The sequence below is a fragment of the Oncorhynchus gorbuscha genome, linkage group LG04, assembly GCF_021184085.1.
Source record: "Oncorhynchus gorbuscha isolate QuinsamMale2020 ecotype Even-year linkage group LG04, OgorEven_v1.0, whole genome shotgun sequence".
Classification (NCBI taxonomy): Eukaryota; Metazoa; Chordata; class Actinopteri; order Salmoniformes; family Salmonidae; genus Oncorhynchus; species Oncorhynchus gorbuscha.
Genome location: NC_060176.1, coordinates 49,934,334 through 49,958,115, shown reverse-complemented (window position 1 = coordinate 49,958,115; position 23,782 = coordinate 49,934,334). Strand labels below are relative to the sequence as shown.

At 43.3% G+C, this 23,782-nt stretch overlaps 1 protein-coding gene across 2 annotated transcripts in view; it reads right to left on the bottom strand.

The window, feature by feature from the left end:
* Positions 1-2,788: 2,788 nt before the first annotated feature.
* The window catches only part of LOC124034197 (solute carrier family 23 member 2-like), a 65,774-nt gene continuing 44,780 nt past the window's right edge, over positions 2,789-23,782 (bottom strand). For both annotated transcript variants that reach the window (XM_046347066.1, XM_046347067.1), the window contains 11 exons: positions 20,067-20,224; positions 13,574-13,662; positions 12,952-13,022; positions 12,300-12,481; positions 11,478-11,598; positions 6,140-6,296; positions 5,846-5,993; positions 5,593-5,698; positions 5,146-5,413; positions 4,916-5,011; positions 2,789-4,709 (listed from right to left, as the gene is read on the bottom strand). In XM_046347066.1, coding sequence (XP_046203022.1) covers positions 4,426-4,709; positions 4,916-5,011; positions 5,146-5,413; positions 5,593-5,698; positions 5,846-5,993; positions 6,140-6,296; positions 11,478-11,598; positions 12,300-12,481; positions 12,952-13,022; positions 13,574-13,662; positions 20,067-20,224 — 1,680 coding nt within the window. In that variant the 3' untranslated portion in view covers positions 2,789-4,425. The remainder of the gene's footprint in view (positions 4,710-4,915; positions 5,012-5,145; positions 5,414-5,592; positions 5,699-5,845; positions 5,994-6,139; positions 6,297-11,477; positions 11,599-12,299; positions 12,482-12,951; positions 13,023-13,573; positions 13,663-20,066; positions 20,225-23,782) is intronic.

Genomic DNA, 23,782 nt, shown 5'->3' with positions numbered 1-23,782 from the left:
ACTATTTTCAATTTCATCTGGTCTTTCACATATGATAAATGTGTGGAATTATTTTGAAATTAATGGCCCCCCTCCCAAAAAATAAAAATAATAATAATAATAAAAAATTAAAAAAATCAACATGTAATACGAAACCTGCACTCGAATAGCAAACTCTGCTTTCACACACAATGACTGGGCTTATAAGAATACATGTTTCACTATAGTGTCTGTAGGCTATGGGCTCTCCAACCCGGCCCCAGGGATCCAAGGGCTATAGGCTATGATATAGAGTTATTTGGCCACTTTAGTTGTGAGACAAACCTTCTCAAAACATATATTCTATGGGCTAGGCTACATGATACATGCAACTATGATTTGAAAAAGTTGCAAAATAATGCATGCCTATAGGCCTAGGGGTGCTGAGGGTGTGAAAATAAAATCAGATTATTTTATTTTAGAAAATATATACAGTACCAGTCTAAAGTTTGGACACACCCATTCATTCAAGGGTTTTCCTTATATTTACTATTTTTCTACATTGTAGAATAAAAGTAAAGACATCAAAACTGTGAAATAACACATATGGAATCATGTAGTAACCAAAAAAAAGTGTTAAACAAATCAAAATACATTTTATATTTGAGATTCTTCAAAGAAGCCACCCTTTGCCTTTATGACAGGTTTGCACACTTGGCATTCTCCCAGCCAGCTTTATGATGTAGTCACCTGGAATGCAATTAACATGTGTGCCTTGTTAAAATTTTATTTGTGGAATTTCTTTCCTTCTTAATGTGTTTGAGCCAATCAGTTGTGTTGTGACAAGGTAGGGGTGGTATACAGAAGATAGCCCTATTTGGTCTATACCAAGTCTATATCATGGCAAGAAGAGCTCAAATAAGCAAAGAGAAACAACAGTCCATCATTACTTTAAGACATGAAGGTCAGTCAATCTGGAACATTTCAAGAACTTTTAAAGTTTCTTCAAGTGTAATCGCAAAAACCATCAAGCGCTGTGATAAATTGGTTGTCATGAGGACCGCCACAGGAAAGGAATACCCAGTAACCTCTGCTGCAGAGGATAAGTTCATTAGAGTTACCAGCCTCAGAAATTGCAGCCCAAATAAATGCTTCAGAGTTCAAGAAACAGACATCTCAACATCAACTATTCAGAGGAGACTGTGTGAATCAGGCCTTCATGGTCAAATTGCTGAAAGCCCTACTAAAGGACACCAATAAGAAGAGACTTGCTTGGGCCAAGAAACACGAGCAATGGACATTAGACCGTTGGAAATCTGTCCTTAGGTCTGAATTCCAAATTTGAGATTTTTGGTCCAAACGCTGTGTCTTTGATGAGACGCAGAGTAGGTGAACGGATGATCTCCGCATGTGTGCTTCCCACTGTGATGCATGAAGGAAGTGGTGTGATGGTGACACTTGTCTGTGATTTATTTAGAATTCAAGGCACACTTAATCAGCATGGCTACCACAGCATTCTGCAGCGATACACCAACCCATCTGGTTTGCGCTTAGTGGGACTATCATTTGTTTTTCAACAGGACAATGACACAACACACTTCCAGGCTGTGTAAGTTCTATTCGACCGAGAAGGAGATTGATAGAGTGCTACATCAGATGACCTGGCCTCCACAATCATCCAACCTTAACCCAATTGAGATTGTTTGGGATGAGTTGGACAGCAGAGTGAAGGAAAAGCAGCCAACAAGTGCTCAGCATATGTGGGAACTCCTTCAAGACTGTCGGAAAAGCATTCCAACAGAAGATGGTTGAGAGAATGGTAAGAGTGTGCAAAGCTGTCATCAAGGCAAAGGGTGGCTACTTTGAAGAATCTAACATATTTTATTAGTTTAACACTTTTTTTGCTTACTACATGATTCAATGTGTGTTGTTTCATAGTTTTGATGTCTTCACTATTATTCTACAATGTAGAAAATAGTAAAAATAAAGAACAACCCTTGAATGAGTTGGTGTTCAAACTTTTGACTGGTACTGTATATATAACAATCACAAATGTAGTGCACTGAGTCTTTTCCTAGTCTTGTATTAGCGAACCAATATGATATAGCCGAAACGGTATAGCCGTCTGTAGCGGGGGAACAAAATACAACCCCAGCTATGGAGCATGGTCTCATAGACTAGACATAACATACACTATATATACAAAAGTATGTGGACACTCCAAAATTATTGGATTCGGCTAGTTCACCCGTTTTCTAAAATCGAGCACACAGCCATGCAAACTCCATAGACAGTCATTGGCAGTAGAATGGCCTTAATGAAGAGCTCAATTACTTTCAACGTGGCACCGTCATAGGATGCCACCTTTCGAACAAGTCAGTTTGTTAAATTTCTGCCCTATTAGAGCTGACACGGTCAACTGTAAGTGCTGTTATTCTGAAGTGGAAACGTCTAGGAGCAACAACGGCTCAGCCCTGAAGTGGTAGGCCACAGAAGCTCACAGAACGGGACCACCGAGTGCTGAAGCGCGTAAAAAATGTCTGTCCTCAGTTGCAACACTCACTACCGAGATCCAAACTGGCTCTGGAAGCAACGTCAGCACAATAACTGTTCGTTCTCTGGAGAAATGTCTAGATCAGTGTGGAAGAACTTAACTGGCCTGCACAGAGCCCTGACTTCAACCCCATCGAAAACCTTTGGGATGAATTGGAACGCCGACTGCGAGCCAGGCCTAATCGCCCAACATCAGTGCTCGACCTCACTAATGCTCTTGTTGTTGAATGGAAGCAAGTCCCCGCAGCAATGTTCCAACATCTAGTGGAAAGCCTTCCCAGAAGAGTGGAGGCTGTTATAGCAGCAAAGGGGGGGACAAACTCCATAATAATGGCCATGATTTTGGAATGAGATGTTCGACGAGCAGGTTTCCACATACTTTTGGTCATGTTGTATAGTAAACGTATATCTGGGACAGTAATTAGTATATGTAACGTTTGGTATGGTTATCACAGCAAATGAATGCATGCCATATGAAATGTAACATGTCATACTAAATGGAGTGTCCCGTATTGACATTCACTATGTTACGTCTACCCTTGAGTTCAGGTTGAGCTATGAGGAGCTGGCTCTATCTAGCTGCACAAAGGTGATCCTATTCCGTTCCAACTCTGAATTCCAGGGCTCTCATTAATAATTTCATTTTTGATTGCATTTGCATTGATGTCAGAGTGATTAGAGGGACAATACATCGCTGAGTACAAGGCTATTAGTGACTTTTAGCAAATTTGGTGGGCTATTAATGACCATCAAAGCGCAGTTTTGGAGAAGCCTAGTTTCCATGACTCAGCGGTCACGTGGAATTTGACTGCGGTCATGACTTGTGACTGCCGGTGTTGTGATAATGCGGTCACCATAACAGCCCTAATTGTGTGTTTGACTTAAACGGGTAATATAAGCCAAATAGAGAGGCAGGTTCCAGTAAACAAGATTTGCATTAACTCTAATAATGTAAAACGAACACCACAATCACTTTGCATGGCTAAGGTCTACCACTTGACAAGCCACTTTCATCAACAGTATCTACATGACTTTGCCTTGCTTGTGTTTGGTAGTGTGCTTGCCTGTGTGTGTGTGTAAATTTAGTATGCAGGCCAATTATTAGTCTAATGTGAATTTTCATAAAGCCTCAATTCCATCCAATCCCCTTTCAACAGGAGACTATATTTCCCATAACCACCGTGGGAAGTGTAGGTTTGCTAAACAGGGTTGACTGACCAGCTGCGTCTGATTCTCAATGGGTCTGTAAGGTGTCAATCATTCAGCTTTAAACTTTTTCCGTAAACGAGATACTGTCCATCCATCCATCTGTCTGTCTCTGTCCATCTGTCCGGAAACAAGAAATGTGCCAGCGCAAGTGACACACTCAACCCCATCACAATGTCATGGGTGGGCATACACACACGCACGCACACACACACACACACAGAGGCCACTGGGAGTGTAATACATCAGAGAATTTTGGTTAAACAGCAGAGAACAAACCTTTTCTTACCATTCCCCTTGGAATGTATGTAGACAGATTGACTGATGTAGACACGTTAACTGAGAAAATAAGTGTTAACTGAAGATCTAGAAGAAATAGTGCAATGGGAAGAGAGGGACCTCAATAATGGGCTGTCTAAGGCATTCCTATGCTCTTTCACTCACATACTAGGCAGAGACAAGAGCATGTTGCAACTCCATCTGAAACGTTCCCTATAAGGACATCTGTCATTACACGCTCATGACACTGGTAACAACACTGGTATAACATGCTAACAGCATGAATAGGCCATAGACAGTGTTATACAGACACACATACATACAAGACAGGGTTGAGCATGTCACACTGCACTGACGCTACCCAAAAATCTCCACCCCTCCCTTCCTTCCATGGTACCAAACTCCATCTCTCTTCCCTCCAGCCCGGTTCTACCAGTCTGCTATACCCCGCTCTCCCCTGGATCTGTGATTCCCTCCATCTCTGCTGCCTTCCCTGCCCCACCCCGTCTCCCCCCTAAGTCTGCAGGCCTTGCGGATCGCGCCCCACTGGTAGCCACTGAAGGTGGGGCTGATGGGGAAGTACTGGAAGACGGTGTGGCGGCGCAGGAAGTCCATGCCGAACGGGAGGTCGTAGGTTCTCATCCCCTCCAGCTCCGCAGTACTGGGTCCCGACCCACGCTTCAACTTCCTGATCCCTCGCTCCTCCGGCGTACCTGACAGGAGGAAAGGAGAGAGGAAAGAGAGAGAGAGAAGAGGAAGACAGAGGATGAGGGGGTGAGCGATTGGAGAAGGCAACAGTTTGTGATATGCTTGTCCTATCTCAAAATGCACTCAAAATGGTTGAGTACAGTAGTAGATTAATAGTAGTAGTGTGATAGACTAAACTAACAGTGATAGTGGGATAGTACAGTCCACTCACCAGGGATAGTGTTGTCCAGCACAAATGCCACTGACCCCCCTACGAACATGGCTGTGGTCAGGAGGACGTTCAACACCTGGTCAAGCGACACTATACCTGAGAGACAGAAAAGAGGGATAGAGAGAGAACGAGAGAGAGGGTTCAGAGACCTACCCAGTCCTTTTAGATGTGTGAACACTGAAGGAGTAGGCCAATGAGCTAAATCTGTAGTCCACTTGTCCTCTACTCACCAGTGACCAGAGGGTTCTGTTTGAGGTAGCTGGGCAGCACCAGGCCAAAGAAAATGGAGAAGCCCAGAACAAAAAGGTTCCTGGAGGAGTTGAGGTCTACAAACTGCAGGTTGGACAGTCCCACAGCTGTAATCATCCCAAACAGGGTACAGAACAGCGCCCCCAGGACAGGGTCAGGCAGGGAGGCGAACAACGCACTGAATTTACCCACCAGCCCTAGCAGTAGCATCATAGCAGCACCGTATTGGATCACACGCCGGCTGCCCACCTGGAGGACCAATCAGAGAGCAGCAGGGAGTAAGAAAGCGAAGAAGCAGGAAGAATAAAATAGTCCCACTCTACAGAGCAAATTAAATCCAAGCAGACTACTAGCCAATTAAAACAAATATTTAATATTTGAATAAAACTTGTAGTAGGACTCTGTGTATTTAAGGGTGTGATGGTTACCTTAGTGATGCCTAGCACACCTATATTAGGACTGGAGGAAGTAGAGCCGTTTCCTGTCCCCATCAGCCCATCCAACACGCAGGAGAGACCTTCTGTAAATATACCCCTACAAAGAGAGAAAAACAGAAAGAAAGAGGGAGAGAGTGAGTGAGAGACGGATGTCAATTCATGATTCAAACCATTGTGTCTGTGTGAGGTAAGCATATTCTATGAGGTGCATTAGGCAAGGAGCTATGCAAGCAAGGTCAAGTACCTGTTGATGGCGTGAATGGGGGGTTGGGGGGCACAGGAGAGGCGGGCACAGGCGTAGTAGTCTCCAATTGACTCAATGATGCTGGCGACCACGGCACTGAACATACCAATCACCCCCGCCGCTGTCACCGTAGGAACACCCCACTGAACTATGGGTAAAAAAAAAAAAACACAAACCCAACATCGACTCACTGATGTGGAACAAACAACTCCAAAACATTCTAGATTTGAGGAACCTACGAAGCTATTGGACGCTCTAGGGGTGGGTTGAACACCATAAGGAGTGGTAACTCACAAGGGTAGGGGATCTTGAACCAGGGTGCAGCTGCCAGTATCCCCTGGCGTGCGTCGGTGCGGGCGTAGTAACCGTACTTGTCTTTCTCCGGTGGGAAAACATTGGTTACGGTAAAGATAAAACAAATCAGCCATGACACCAGGATGGCCATGATGATCTGAGGAAGGCAGAAACACTAAGGGTCAAACATGACCCTCAAAACACACAGAGAATTACAGTATGTCCTGTTGAGTTACAGTGAAGAACACCACAATAAAACTGCAGAACTTCTATAGCCCTTTCTAATGCCCTTAAACAGAGAGTGATGATTACTTTTTTTTCAATATGGGAGTTGTGAGGTCACCAGTTCAAACTGTAAAGAGCAGATTGATAAAGAGCGGAACTTTTAATCAGACAGGGAGAGGGAGTGATGAAGAGAACTTTATTAGAGTGGAGTCACCAATACAAGCATCCGTCTACTGGAGCAGCAGATATATGAGCTATCATGACATCAAATGACCAGCAGGGGGCACAGAGCAAATAAAATAAAATGTATTAGTCACATGGACCGCATAGAGCAGGTGTGTAGACCTTACAGGGAAATGCTTACTTACGAGCCCCAAACCAACAATGCAGTTTAAAAAAAAACTGGATAAGAATAAGAAATAAAGTAACAAGTAATTAAAGAGCAGCAGTAAAATAACAATACGAGACTATATACAGGGGGGTGCCGGTATAGAGTCAATGTGCGGGGGCACCATTAAGTTGAGGTAATATTTAAATGTAGGTAGAGTTATTATAGTGACTATGCTATAGATGATAACACCAGAGAGTAGAAGTGGTGTAAAAGAGAGAGGGGGGAGGTGCAAATAGTCTGGGTAGCCATTTGATTAGGTGTTCAGGAGTCTTACGGCTTGGGGGTAGAAACTGTTTATAGAAGCCTCTTGGACCTCGACCTGGCGCTCCGGTACTGCTTGCCGTGCGGTCGCAGAGAGAACAGTATGACAAGGGTGGCTGGAGTCTTAACATTTTTTGGTCTTCCTCTGACACTGCCTGGTATAGAGGTCCTGGATGGTAGGATGCTTGGCCCCAGTGATGCACTGGACCTGCACACTACCCTCTGAAGTGCCTTGCGGTTGGAGACCGAGCAGTTGCAACCAGTGCTCTCGATGGCGCAGCTGTAGAACCTATTGAGGATCTGAGGACCCATGCCAAATCTTTTTCAGGTGTTGTCGTGCCCTCTTCATGACTGTGTTGGTGTGGTTGGACCATGACAGCTCCTTAATGATGTGGACACCGAGGAACTTGAAGCTCTCGATCTGCTCCACTATAGCCCCGTCGATGGGGATGGGGGCATGCTTGGCCCTCCGTTTCATGTAGTCCATGATCAGCTCCTTTGTCTTGCTCACATTGAGGGAGAGGTTGTTGTCCTGACACCACACTGCTAGGTCTCTGAACTCCTCCCTATAGGCGGTATCATTGTCGTCTAACTTAATGATGGTGTTGGAGTCTTGCGTGGCTGAACAGGGAGTTCAGTAGGGGACTATCATGCACCCCCGAAGGACCCGTGTGTTGAGGGTCAGCTTGGCGGATGTGTTATTTCCTACTTCCACCACCCGGGGGCGACTGTCAGGATGTCCAGGATCCAGTTGCAGAGGGAGGTGTTCAGTCCCAGGGTCCTTAGCTTAGTGATGAGCTTGGAGGGCACTGTGGTGTTGAACGCTGAGCTGTAGTCAATAAATAGCATTCTCACATAGGTGTTCCTTTTGTCCAGGTGGAAAAGGGTAGTGTGGAATGCAATAAAGATGGTGTCATCTGTGGATCTGTTGGGGTGGTATGCAAATTGGAGTGGGTCCAAGGTGTCTGGAAAGATGGTGTTGATGTGAACCATGACCAGCCTTTGAAAGCATTTCATGCTTAAAGATGTGAGTGCTACAGGATGGTAGTCATTTAGATAGGTTACCTTTGTGTTCTTGGGCACAGGATCTGCTTGAAACAAGTAGGTACAGTGCATTCGGAAATGATTAAGACCCCTTGACTTTTTCCACATTACAGTCTTAAAAAAAAAAGGATGAAATCATATTTTTTTGTGTGCTGACTGTTGGAAAAGCATTCAAGGTGAAGCTGGTTGAGAGAATGTCAAGAGTGTGCAAAAGCTGTCATCGTGGCAAAGGGTGGCTTCTTTGAAGAATATAACATATATTTTGATTTGCTTAACACTTTTTTGGTTACTACATGATTCCACATGTGTTATTTCATAGTTTATGTATTCAATATTATTCTACAATGTAGAAAATAGTAAAAATAAAGAAAAACCCTTGAATAAGTACAGTGGGGAGAACAAGTATTTGATAACCTGCAAAATCGGCAGTGTTTCTTACTTACAAAGCATGTAGAGGTCTGTAAATTTTATCATAGGTACACTTCAACTGTGAGAGACAGAATCTAAAACAAAAATCCAGAAAATCACATTGTATTATTTTTAAGTAATTAATTTGCATTCTGGAAGGTTCTGGAAGGTTCTCTCATCTCCACCGAGGCACTCTGGAGCTCTGTCAGAGTGACCATCGGGTTCTTGCTCACCTCCCTGACCAAGGCCCTTTTCCCCGATTGCTCAGTTTCTCTGCAGAATCCCACCAATCAGGCCTTTATGGTTGAGTGGCCAGACAGAAGCCATTCCTCAGTAAAAGGCACATACAGCCTTCTTGGAGTTTGCCAAAAGGCACCTAAAGACTCTCAGACCACGAGAAAGAAGATTCTGTGGTCTGATGAAACCAAGATTAAACTATTTGGCCTGGTGCAGCATGGTGGTAGCAGCATCATGCTGTGGAGTTGTTTTTCAGCGGCATGGACTGCGAGACTAGTCAGGATAGAGGGAAAGATGCACAGAGCATGCGATTCTTGATGAAAACCTGGCCAAAGTCCTCAGGACCTCAGACTGGGGTTAAGATTCACCTTCCAACAGGACAACAACCCTAAGCACACAATCAAGACAATGCAGGAGTGGCTTCGGGACAAGTCTCTGAACGTCCTTGAGTGGCCTAGCCAGAGCCCGGACTTGAACACAATCTAACATCTCTGGAGAGACCTGAAAATAGCTGTGCAGCGATGCTCCCCATCAAACCTGACATAGCTTGAGAGGATCTGTAGAGGAGAATGGGAGGAACTCCAAATATAGATGTGCCAAGCTTGTAGTATCATATCATACCCAAGATGAAATGAGGCTGTAATCATTGCCAAAGGTGCTTCAACAAAGTACTGAGTAAAGGGTCTGAATAATTATGTAAAATGTGATAGTTCTGTGTTTTATTTTTAATACTTCTGTTAATTTATAAAAACCTGTTTTTGCTTCATCATTATGGGGTATTGTGTGTAGATCGATGAGGGGGATCAACAATTTAATTATTTTTTAGAGTAAGGTTGTAACGTAGCAAAATGTGGAAAGAGTTAAGGGGTCTGAATACCTTCGGAATGCACTGTATTACAGACAGGGTCAGGGAGAGGTTGAAAATGTCAGTGAAGACAATTGCCAGCTGGTCAGCACATGCTCCGAGTAAGCATCCTGATAATCCATCTGGCCCTGAGGCCTCGCAAATGTTAACCTTTTTAAAGCGCTCACTCACATCGGCTACGGAGAGAGTTATCACACAGTCATCCAGAACAGCTGGTGCTCTTACACATTGTTCTGTTTTGCTTGCCTTGAAGTTAGCATAGACATATTTAGCCTGTCTGGTAGGCTTGCATTGCTGGGCTGCCCACTCCTTGAAAGCGTCGACTCTAGTCTTTGGCTCAGTGCGGATGTTGCCTATAATCCATGGCTTCTGGTTGAGATATGCACGTACGTATGGTCACTGTGGGGACAACGTAATTGATGCACTTATTTATGAAGCTAGTGACTGATGTGGTAAACTCCTCAATAGCGAAAGTCCTGTAGATTAGCATCCGCTTCATCAGACCACTTGCGTATTGAGTGAGTCACTGATTCCTCCTTTTTGCTTGTAAGCAGGAATCAAGAGGATAGAGTTATGGCCAGACATCAAAAGTAGGGAGAGCTTTGTATTCGCCTCAGTGTGTGGAGTATAGCTGATCTAGAATTGTTTTCCCTCTAGTTGCACAGGTGACATGCTGGTAGAAATGAGGTAAAACTGATTTGAGTTTTCTTGCATTGAAATCCCCGGCCACTAGGAACGCCGCCTCTGTATGAGCATTTTCTTGTTTGTTTATGGCCCTATACAGCTAGTTGAGTGCGGTCTTAGTGTCAGCATCGGTTTGTGGTGGTAAATAAACAACTACGAAAAATATAGATGAAAACTTGTGTTAAATAGTTGTCTACAGTTTATCATGAGATATTCTAACAAGCGAGCAGAACCTTGACCCTTCCTTAATATAAGACATTGCGCACCAGCTGTTGTTAACAAAGAGACACACCCCTCCCCCGGAGCTTACTGGACACTACCATTCTCTCCTGCCAATGCACAGAAAACCCAGCTAACCGTATATTATCCATGTACTTGTTCAGCCATGACTCAGAGAAGCATAGGATATTATTTTTTCTTAATGTTTTGTTGATGTAATAGTCTCAAACTGAGCTTGTCCAGCTTATTCTCCAGTGATTGCACATTTGCCAACAGAATGGAGGGTACAGGCGGTCTACAACACAGGCCACGTCCGAATACCCGTACATGCATACTAAATAGTAGGCCGTTTGGGTATGCAAAAACAGAAAGTTACGAATGGTAAGGAACAAGCACGATTGCGCATTAGATGACACATTCTCAGTATGGATGAGTAGTATGTTGATATTTGTTGCTTACTGCATACGTTTTTACCAAACAGTATGTTCTAAATAGTATGTAGTATGACTAGTACACAGAATGCAGCTTTAGTAAGTAGTAGGCTAAACAAATTTCACATACGGCCAGACAGACAGGCACACAGGAGATATATATACAGCTCAGAACAGGGAAAAACAAAGTCAAAAGGGCACCACAGAGGGCTGAATCATTTCAGATCTTATTAAGAGGAACGGGGGAGGAGGAGACAGGGGAGGGCGAATAAGATTTGAACAGCAGGACTTGACAGGTAATGGGAGGATGGAAAGAGGTATCTAAAAGACGGAGAGAGATGGAGGAGTGTGTGCCCATTTATCTTATCTCACATGGCACTGTGATGGACTGGATCAATAAGCACACTCCAGGAAAGGGGATGTGTATTTAGGTGTGTATGCTCCTACCAGTGTATTTCTCTGTGCATGCACATCTCTCTCTGTGTGTGTGTGTGTGTGTGTGTGTGTGTGTGTGTGTGTGTGTGTGTGTGTGTGTGTGTGTGTGTGTGTGTGTGTGTGTGTCAGGGTACTCACAGGGAACATCTTGAAGAGCTGTAATCTATAAGAGGTCCAACCTTTCTTAGCCTTGTAGATGGGTAGAGGAAGCTGTACGTTCCTCGCATACTGAGAGAACAACAACACCAGGAATATAGTCCTAGAGAGTGGGAGAGAGAAAATGAGCAAGAAATACAGAAGTCAGGGGTCAAGGAAAAAGCACTAAGCACACTTGCAAACATCCACTATCTGCTTTGATATGTAGAACAGTTTTGTCAAGAGAACCAATAACCCGTTGTTGAAGACTGCAAAAAAAAGACAGCCGAATCCAAAGGTGTAATTCTCAAAAAACACAATGAAATCAATTCATTGAGAACTCAAAGAAGTTTACATAGCAAAGAAACACAGATGTTATGTTGTTTGAGATGAGTCGCAAGACAAAATTTTCCCAAAAGAGACAAAATAAATAAATGAATAACAATGTAGCAGACACAAACAATTACCAACAGTCCTTCTGAACCTAGGCCTAGAGGTCTGTCTTGAGCACTAAGGGTTCCCACCTCCATTCCGCAGGGGCGACTGAGTCTGCCGGTAATTCATTCTGATTGGCTATTTAATGGGCTGCTATGATAATTGATTGGCTAAGGATGCCTCTGTGGGGCGGGAGTCAGTCTTATAGGATAACAAAAGATCGATAAGATAAGAAATCATTTTACTTTCTGTTTTCACCTAAATTTGCCATGCATCATAACAAGACAAAGACAACAGACACTATAGGAAAACATATAGAGGGCTGGGGAATGTATAGGGGACTATAAAGGTGTGAGTCAGCAGAGATTAGAGCCACAGTATACTACTCACAGCATGGCGATGCCCCAGTGTTTCCCTGCTCTCTCCCCTGCAGCCTGGAAGCCAGACAGGCCGATGAGGGCCACAGTCGGGGTGATAGTTAGGGGCCCGATGTATTTCAACAAGAGCCCAGGGAGCCCCAGGAAGCCAATACACACCTCTATCAGAGAGGACACAATGATAGCCCCCTGGATCTGGAGGGCAAAGAGACAGACTTTGGTACAGCCTTGATAGTCTATCGACATCCTCATCTCTAATTCTATTCATTGTGACATCGTGATTGAGTTACCGCCTCACACACGCATCAAAACAGGGTTACCAAACCCGCTTACACAAGCCTTATAAAAGGTTAATGCGAGTTAAAGGCCTCTGTCACACACAAACACACACGCACGCAAACACACACGCACGCACACACACAAGGCCAAAGGCTGAGTCACAGCAACAGGTTTAAACAAACATCATCATTTAGAACTCTATCTACTCTGCGATTCAGTGTAGGCCCAGAGGGTATCACTGGGATGTGCTATCTAACAATACTGACACAGAACACAGGAGTAGGCCTCTCGCTGTACACTATGCAGTGTAAAGATTGGATACTATAAAATATCCCCCATGTCTCCTGCTCCCTCCCCTTCCGTCTCGCATTTAACTTCTCTCTCACCTCTCGTATCCGGGGATGCCAGATGTGTTCAGTGTTGAGCAGCTCAGTCTCGTTGAACATGGAAGGAACCACTGACAGAGGGACGGAGAAGGTAACAGAGAGAAAGATGGAGTGAGAAAAACAGAAAAGAAAACAGAAAGGACATATAAAAGAAAGCTTAAAACACATATTTATCATTCTGTTATTGTCTGCGTCCTGGAAAAATATGTGCATCTCAAAAAAAAGTTAAAAGTCACGGTTTGATTTCTGATCTATCGCCATGGAGGATCACAAGTACTCTGGCTGACACCAGTTCTCAAATAGCCAGGCTAGTTCACAAGGCGTTTTGTATGACTTTTATTAGTTCTACTTCCAGAGTAATGAAACTTTCATGGAACATGGAGGGGCATGACTCCTATCGATTTACATTTAATAAAATCAGAATCTACAAAAAGAGAGATACAAGGTTTTTCCAGGACACCAACCGAACCTGGAAACCTCATCTGATGCCAACCTGAAAACCTCATCTGATGCCAACTGAGGTGCCAGTCAGCACTACTGATGCCAGATCACGTGGACAGGAGAGTGAGGGTGAGACCAGGTCATAATGAAGGCACTCGTGGGGTGTGTTGTTTGTGCTTACCTGTAGCGTTGCACTTCCACTTGTCTAGTGACAGGATTGCTCTGGCGGGAGCCAGGAAGGCAAAGGCACTTGCCTGGAACAGAGGAAGTCTGGAACAACAACCACACACCAATACACACATGAAGCATCTTATTAACAGATTATTATCTTATTAGCTAAGTGACAACACACGCACACACAAACCAATACACACACACTAAGCATCTTATTATATTTTTAGCTAAGTGACACACACACACACACCAGCAACTCACTCAATTAGAACACACACACACATTCTTCTAATACACACACTAAGCATATTTGTTTAAGTGATAGATGTGCTTTAGAATGAAAATAATAAATATGTAGTTTCCTTGAATGCAGTTTATGGACAAGGAGTGACTGCAACCCACATGTAAAATTGCTGAACACTGTAAAGTCAGTTACCATAGTGTGTGTGATAACAGCTGTCATATGATGGTTATGTGATGAATATGCCAGTGTTACGTAGCCCTTATGGCTGTGGATTCAAGTCATGTAACCAACAGTTCTCCTGTCTGTCCAATAGGTGTCACTAGTGAACACAGAAGCAGGGTCTACCCTGGCTAGGTAACAGCAACAGCATGGAAACTTACAGAGCTGTGGCGCTGGAATGGAGCAGGTGGTGGCTGATAATTAGCATTCATTTGAATGCTGGCCAGTCAGTGTGCAGGTGGACATCATTATTAACTCTAATCAACAACCAGATTGATGAGATTAATAAATGATGAATAAGCATGGAACTGATATCCATGGAAATGTACAAGGCAGGTGAAATTAGCTATGTCAACAATGAATAAAAATAGGAGGACAACTAGTAACCAGTCATGACACATAGACATTTGCCTGTTAAGTACCTTGAAAAGCTGCTCTGTATTTGAATGTTTGACATATATCAAATTAACTATCACTTTACTAACATTATTGTTATTACACTGAACAAAAATATAAAAACGCAACATGTAAAGTGTTGGTCCCATGTGTTCATGAGCTGAAATAAAAGACCCCAGAAATGTTCCATATGCACAAAAAGCTTCTTTTTTTCCCTCAAATTCTATTAACAAATTTGGTTACATCCCTGTTAGTAACCAGTTGTCCTTTGCCAAGATAATCCATCCACCAGACAGGTGTGGCATATCAAGACGCTGATTAAAACAGCATGATCATTACACAGGTGCACCGTGTGCTGAGGACAATAAAAGGGACACTTTAAAAATGTGAAGTTTTGTCACACAACACAATACCACAGATGTCAAAAGTTTTGTGGGAGCGTCCAACTGGCATGACGACTGCAGGAATGCCCACCAGAGCGGTTGCCAGAGAATTGAATGTTAATTTCTCTACCATAAGCTGCCTCCAACGTCGTTTTAGAGTATGGCGTCATGTGAGCGAGAAGCTTGCTGACGTCAACATTGTGAGGGCAGGCATAAGCTACGGACAACAAACACATTTAGTATTTTATTGATGTTAATTTGAATGCATGGAGACACCGTAATGAGATCCTAAGCCCCATTGTTGTGTCATTCATCTGCTGCCATCGTCTCACGTTTAAGCATGATAACGCACGGCCCCATGATCTGCACACAATTCCTAGAAGCTGAAAATGTCCCAGTTCTTCCATGGCCTGCATACTCATAGACATGTTGACCACTGGTTTGGGAAGCTTTGTATCGACATGTACAACAGTGTGTTCCAGTTCTTGTCAATATCCAGCAACTTTGCACAGCAATTGAAGAGGACTGGGACAACATTCCTCAGGCCACAATCAATAGTCTGATAAACTCTATGCGAAGGAGATGTGTCATGCTGCATGAGGCAAATGGTGATTACACCCAGTACTGACTGCTTTTCTGATTCACACCCCTACCTTTATTTTTTTAAAGGTATCTGTGACCAACAGATGATTATCTGTATTCTCAGTCATGTGAAATCCATAGATTAGGAACCAATTTATTTATTTCAATTGACTTATTTCCTTATATGAACTCAGTAAAATCTTTGAAATATTTGCATGTTCAGTTTATATTTTTGCTCAATATATAGTAGATTAGACTGAAAGTAGGCCATTTGAGTGTCATCTTCACTGACGTGTGTGTGTGGGGGGAGTGAGACAGATGGAGAGAGAGAGAACGAGAGAGAAAGGGGGAGAGATCGTGACAAACACAGACACCAATTTACCCAGCAGCACTCATCTACTTCAGAGGGTCACATGTTGTCCCCAGGTGGGACCAGCTGTGCACACACTGACACGCAAACACACACACATCAGAGCTACACTCAGACAGAAACACTTTAGAAATACACTGGTAGGGGCACATGTCAGCACACACACAAACAAGTCACCTTTCCTAGAACAGTGTGTGTGCTCACTGATCTGACCTCACTGGACACTGTGACTCATCAAACACAGCCACTAGCACTCCTCACCACTCACTCTCCATTTCTCTTTGCCTCCCTTCCGCCCTGCCTTTGTCGCCTCTTATCCATCTCTTCAGCCCTCAACCTCAGCCCCCCCCCCCTCCCCTCCCCTCCCCTCCACTCCACTCCACTCCCACTCCCGCCCTCTCCATGTTGCAGAGGTGACACAGATAGCTGTGATTTGTGACACAGAAATGACAGTCATTAGTGAAAAGATGGACGTCATATTGACGTTTGATCCGTTGGCTACAGATTGTGTTGTGAGAGATATACAATGAAGCAGAGAACAGCTCTCACTAACAACTTCTCAAATGCTTCTTTGAGTTCTCGCAGCCTGTGATAATGTTCATTAGATGGCATATGATATATATATTTTTTAACTGATCGGGGCATTAGAGGTCTGCGCGGGACGGATTTATTTATACCACTCCCGCAGCTTTCATACCGCACCCGCCGACTCCACTACAACAAGAATTGGTCGCGAAACCAAAAGCAGTACCGCAATTTTAAGCGCATAGGCAATATCAAAATGGGCAAATATAACCTAAGAAATACATAAATTAACACTGAATCTCACGTGAACCATTATATTAGACTATCGGTATTACCCAGATATAATCAGCCAATAGGCTAGACGTAGTTTTAATATAGCAGAGTTGGAGAGACTTGCATATTCTCTTGAGCTATGTTTTATAGGAGTGGGATGATGTTCAGACAGAGACAATACGGGTGATCAATATTTATGTCTAGGTATTTATCAATATTAATGTCAATGTAGTAAACTATAGCGTAATCATATGTATTTAGTACATTTCCTTGGAAAGATAATTGCCCAGTGCTTCTCCACCTATGCATAGGCGATATAGCCCACTCTATGAATATAATAATAACAATTAAATAAATGGCATTTAAGAGACACTTTTATCCAAAGCAACTTATAGGCTATACATGGTCACTCCAACATCTGCTGTGGCCATACAGCATTTACTGTGAGGCGGACTCTGCAGAAGTCCGAGCAAACATACTTTTTTCGCTTCGCTGATCTGTGGTGAAGGAAGTTTATTTTTATTTTTTATTAGCCCTTTTTGTCCCCAATTGGTAGTTACAGTCTTGTCCCATCGCTGCAACTGCCGTACGGACTCAGGAGAGGGGAAGGTCGAGAGCCAAGCCGCACTGCTTCTTGACACAATGCCCGCTTAACCCGGAAGCCAGTCGCACCAACGAGTCGGAGGAAACACCTGGCGACCTTGTCAGCGTGCATTGCGCCCGGCCCGCCACAGGAGTCGCTAGTGTGCGAGAGGACAAGAATATCCATGCCAGCCAAACCCTCCATAACCTGGACGACGTGGACGACGCTGGGACAATTATGCACTGCCTCATGAGTCTCCCGGTCGCGACAGAGCCTGGACTCGAACCAGAATTTCTAGTGGCACAGCTAGAGCCCTGCACATTGTTACATGTAGAAAAACATGTTGATTGCTGGTGCTGAATATGTCTATCGGTCTGCTAATACAGGATTAGTAAAGGACCAGGGCATTACTTTTGTGAAAAAATGTAAACAAAATATATTTGTGTTTACCAGCATTTGTAACTTGAGTCTGATAATGATCTGTGCAAAACAGTTACTCTGATAATACTTGTGGAACATAAAAATACTTGCTTGATATGTTTTCCAGTTTCTTGAAATACTTTGCAAACAGTTACAGTTTTTGTTTTAGGTTGGACTTTAGCACATGTAGCTCGTTAGTGCATGGGGCACACCGATTGGTGTCACCTCCTTAGTCAGTATGTGTTACACCTGTGCTGGTTGCCATCTCGTTAGTGGGAAGGTCTTTCACCTTTGCTTACCCACGTGCTATTTAAGAGAGGCTGGCCAAGTTCTCCAGTTGTCTTGGTAGATGGTTAACACTTTTAGTTGGTGCTCCCTACTCGGATTTCTAGACAGGCAACTTAACTAGAAGCAGCGAATTCTGATTGTGTGAATGAAGCAGCAAATGTGCTTTTATTACAATAGGTAGACTAACACATATGAAGCAGAAAGGAAACTTCTTCCAAACTATCTGCGGGACAACAAAACATATTTATCCCTAAGTTATCTGTCGGAAATCACATCCCTCTATGGCGCACAATTGCTATGTATAGGTTAATCCTCTGTGTATGCTAGTGCTGTGCATGCTTCTCTGTGTGATCAGTCCTAACTGCAGGACTAAAGACAGGAGAGTCAGGTCCATAATTATTGATACCCTTGATAAAGATGAGCAAAAAAAGACTAAAATAAATGCTGTGCTATGTCGCATGCTCAAAATGTAAATTATATTTTACCATAAGTATGAGGTAGTTTTCTGCATATTCTTTTTTTTCAACGCCAAACCCACCACGGGTGTGCATGGCCTTCTAGCTATGTTTTAATGTTATCTGACCGTAGAACCGGTTCCAATCCAAGTGCCAATGGCGTTTATCAAACTCCAGGCGGTGCTATGGTCAGATGACATGAAAATAGAGCTCTTTGGCCCACATTTATGGTTCTTCGGTTGAAGGGTTCAGTTGGACACAGCTTAAATTACATCAACCCATTTTTCACAGCAGTCCTATGTGGCTGAACGCCTGGTTTCTACTTGAGCTGAGAGGAGTGTGTGAGAGCCAGGCAGACAGAGGTCTGCCATACCACTGGTCTGTGAGTGTATGTCCAGTTCCTTTCAGGGCTGTAGCCTGACTATTAGACACTGTAGCCGCTGAAACAGTAAAATACTGCTTAATTCTCTCGTTTCACACAGGAATCACTCAAGGCCATGAGACTAGCGGAGTACCTTCTGTGTGTCCAGCGTGTGCGTGCAGTGATTTCCTGTCAGTGCTGCTGTGTCTTGGCCATGAGACTGAGACGTGCAAACACAATTACAAACAGATTACCATGACGTGACATGGCATCTAGCAACACATTCACGTGTGGTAGCGATAATAACCATGGCAACAATGATGAAACCTGGCTGTGGTATTTCTAAAGGATATCATATTTCTAGAGTGAGCGAGAGAGTGGGCAAGGGGAGGGAGAGACAGAGAGGAGAGAACAGAAGGGCATCTCAGGTCACACTGACTCACGGAGTCAAATTTGAACCTCTAACCACAGTGAGGAGAGGAAGAACTGAAAAAGAAAGAGGGAACGAAAAGGAGAGAAAAAGAAAAGGGTAGAGTGTTTCCTGTAGAGGGAGAGTGGGAAGAGAGAGAGAGAAAAAAATTAAATGGAGTGCTTGTTTGTCCATTCAGTCAATGCTCCTCACCATGTAGCCCTAAACATGTCCCTAACGCTAACCACATTGTGTAGAATGTAAAGCTAAGGATATCTTCTCCCACAGTTTGGTTTACTGTTGACACCAAACATTCATGACATACTCAGGCTGACAACCCAAATGGCTCCCTATATCATAGTGCACTACGTTTGACCAGAGCAGTCAGAATATGGTGCCAGTTTGGAGGAACCCCCCAGACACACATTTTGCTACACCCGCAATAACACCTGCTAAATGTGTATGTGATCAATAAGATTTGACACACACACACACACACACACACACACCGCACACACACACGAGGGATAAAGAGGAATGCAGGAGGAACAGAGGAAGAGAAAGGATGGAGGAGTGACTTTTCACAGTCTCTTCACTGTCTATTATGCCAACATGGTACTTAGAGAGGAGGGAGAGCGAGGACAGGGGAGAGAGTAGGGGGTGAGAGGCAGAGGGTATAAGGAGAGAGAGGAGGGAGAGCGAGGACAGAGGAGGGGGTGAGAGGCAGAGGGTATAAGGAGAGAGAGGAGATGGAGAGAGGGATGTAAAACATTTTACAAGCAGTAAAGGGGAAAGTGCAGGAGAGAAGATCAATAGCAGAGTATTCTAGAGTATTATGGACATAGGCCTGTAGCCACAACACTGGCCTACAGTTTCCCTTGGTGCCTGCATATGCCCTAAACCCATCACAGTGTGTGTGTGTGTGTGTGTGTGTGTGTGTGTGTGTGTGTGTGTGTGTGTGTGTGTGTGTGTGTGTGTGTGTGTGTGTGTACCTGCAGCCCAGTGTCGTCTGTAGCAGGGTGGTGATTCCCACACAGAAGAAGATAGTTCCTATGAGCTGACTGGTAGCCCACTGGTCAAACCCTACACACATGGCTTCAGCTAGCAGGAATGGCACCGCAATGGTACCACTGAAACATGTCAGGTAGTGCTAGAGTGAGAGAAGAGAGGGTTAAATTGTGAAAGTGTGTGTGTGTGCGTGCGACAGTGAAGCAGAGCATCAACTTTCATAAGAGTATGTTTTATAAGCATCAGTTTGAAGGGGAGGGGCTTAGTTACATCAGAAGTGGGGAGACTATGTTACATCACATGTGTTATAGAAGGGGAAATAGGAGGACACTTGAATAAGCAGTGAGATGGCATTTTTTGATCTGGGCATGGCTGCATCTGAACATTGTCTGAAGTGGCTTCCACTTTTTGTCTCCTCTTGTTCATCTGCACTGGTAACAAAGGACAGGTTAAAGAAATAGGGAGGATCCCGATCAGGCATTACCTTTCACATCAGTGCAGATAAAGGAGAGGAGACAAGGAGAGGAAGCCATGTTATTCAGTTGCAGCCTAGGTAATAGAATATCTCTGAGGACACAAGGCAGTTGTCATTATTTGCATATTACATAAAGAGTCAACATGGCATTATTTGCATATTACACATATAATCAGACAGTCAACTGCAGAAAAAACCAGTGGTGATACGTCATTCAGGGCAGGTGGGGCAAGCAATAGGCTAACTAAATTAATGGTTATCTCAGTGTCTTTGTGGTCCAGTGTGTACAGCTGCTGACCAAGGAAATGTATTCAAAATAGCTTGTCATCAAAACTCTTAAATCCATTGACTCTCAAATTCGTCCGTCAAACCCAGTTCAATCTCGACCACAGCTCTTCATATTTTTGTTCTTGGGTTCTTGTCCATATGCGAGGTAAATTGCACTTTAATTACCTTCTGCGTTTGCAATATTATACATTTCTGGAGTAAGATAAGTATTTCTAAAATATAATTCTGCTGCTAAAATTGAGTTGAGGACAAGTGCAAATGAAATGCCTAGGTAGCTAACTAGCTAGTTTTGGCTAACCCAGAATTTGACAGAAAAATATGAATCTCCTGTTTTAAGCTCCTCATACGATCTCCGTTTCCCAACTAGTCACTTTGTTATTGGCAAAAATAGTGAATAGAGTAATCAGATGTGTGTGGCAATAGCCAACTAGCTATCGCATTAGGTTGAAACTAGATACGCTGTCTAAGCTAGCTAACTGTAGAGTCAACCATGTAACGAGCTAAAGTTAGCTAGATCAACGGTTCAGTCTACTGCAGCATCCTCCCATGCATTGCTCTCTCTCTCTGTCTAAATGTCATTCAGTTTTTGTGACAGGGCCTATAAGCACCTCTGTTATACAGTCAGTGTATCATCTCAGTAAGCTTTTTGTGCCAGACTAGAAATCACTTTTTTTTTTTGTCTTTTTATTTACAGCTTGTAGCGGCACAACCGAGGGTGAGGAGAATGGGCCAGCCAAGGAAAGAAGAGATACAGCTAATCAAAAATGGACTTTTCGAAGCAGGTTAGGAGAATTAACGTAGCAGGTTAGAGTAGATTAAGGTTAGGAATAGGGTTAGGATTAGCTAAAATCTATTTTAAAAAATTACGTCAATTTAAGTCCATGGTGAAATGTGTCTGATTTGCATACTAGTAACATGATTGATAGTGACATTTCGGTACTGATTGTTTGACTGTTGTAACACTAACCTGTTCATTCAGAGTGAAAAATTAAACATCACACTTGCTGTAAATATTTTTAGTATGCATTTACCATCACATACACTTGAAATGATATTGTGAAATAAATGTTCATTAAATGGTATTGAAATTGTAAAATAATTCCAATGTTTCGAGTACCATGTAGCTTTATGAAATTGTGCACATTGAAAGATATTAAGTCAACATTGAAAGACCACAATTGAAACTGTACAGCCTACGGGCTTTGTTTAATGTCAGTTTTCATTGGAGAGTATCTGTGCTGGGGGACATTTGCAAGATGGTGCTGTCAGGCTTTAATAAGAAATACATTGCACTAAGTTGTTATCCTTTTGTTTTTGCTTTCACAGTTTACCAACAGGGGTAAAAAAAATTACCAAACAAAATTTGTAACTAGTACTTAAGTAGTTTTCTGACCGGATACTATTTTTACTCTTAATTCAGTAGTTTCTTAAGGCTGAAATGAACGGTACTTTTACTTAAGTACTCTACCCACCTCTGCAAATTATACATAGCCTAACTATAAAACATGGGCGAGCATCCACACTGGAGGAAAGTTCATCGTTCTACAGTACTGTAGGCCTACATCTGTCAATCATCAATTTAGCCAGGGAAACACAAACAGTAGATTATCTGTTTTCAAACCTTTCATTATGTGACTATGAATAAGCTAACGGGTAGCCTATCGGAATATAACAAAATAACAAGGGGCTTATTGCAACCAAATTATTGGTCTCGTTAAACCATCAATATGCGCTAAATTCACCCACACAGCTGATCTCAATTGCAAGCATTATTGGTCACCTCTACCGCTTCCAAATCGATGATGTCAGGATTACCTTAGTCAGAGATCTGTAGATAATGACGAGATGCTCATGTCTTTGCCCAATGGGGGTCGTCCCAAAGGCAGGCAACAAGCTTAGATCTGCAGATTAAGCCCATAGAAACGCATTGGGCTTATTTTGCCGAGAGTGAGCCTTCTCACTTTGCCTCTTCCTCTCTGCCTTAGGCCTGCTTACAGCCAAAGTCTTTCAAGATATGTTCGCCCGCCGGTTGGTATGGTCATCGAAACAATTTGGTCCATTTGTAACAGACTATGGGCGTTTGATCTATTTTACAAGCATTCTGTACAATAGAAATAAAGCATTTCCTCGTTTCGACACTTGTATATCGTAGCCTAGTAGAGACCAATAACTACAATGCGTTATTAAGCCATGTAAAATGACGGTTGTTGATGTGTATGGCTGCACCTCAGATACATTCTTGCACATTTAAGTGTTGCAGTAATACAACCTAAGCCTATAGCATGAGCGAGCGAGAACATTATTTTAAGATAGCGAGCCCTGATCCCAATGACTCGACTGCCCCCGAATGGAGAGAAAGAGAACTGCTCATTTTTTTTGCCAATCACAAGATTCATTTTAATTTCCCGAACCTTCAGGAAAATTCTCTGCAACAAAAGACTGATCAAGTTAAGATCAGACATCTGTAAGACGTTTTTCTACAGACCCAGAGTCAAATGAACTTGTGGATACCATGTTTATGTCTCTGCGTGTAGTAGCAGTGCTAGAGGCTTCACTAAAGACCCGGATTCGATCCCAGGCTGTATCACAACCGGCAGTGATCGGGAGTCCCATAAGGAGGTGCACAATTGGCCCAGCGTAGGCCGGGTTAGGGGAGGGTTTGGCCGAGGTAGGCCGTCATTGTAAATAAGAATGTGTTCTTAACTGACTAGTTGGAGGTAGTTAGAGATAGCTTCTCGAGCCAATGCTAATTAGCGCAATGACTAGAAGTCTACAGGTACGCTATGTAGACTTCCTGTCATTGCCCTAATACTAGCTCGCATTGGCTCGCGAAACTACCTCTAACTTCCTTCATACTGTACACAGAGACATACAAATGGTATCAACAAGTTCATCTGACATTCAAAAACAGCTTCATTGCCAGAATATCACAATACC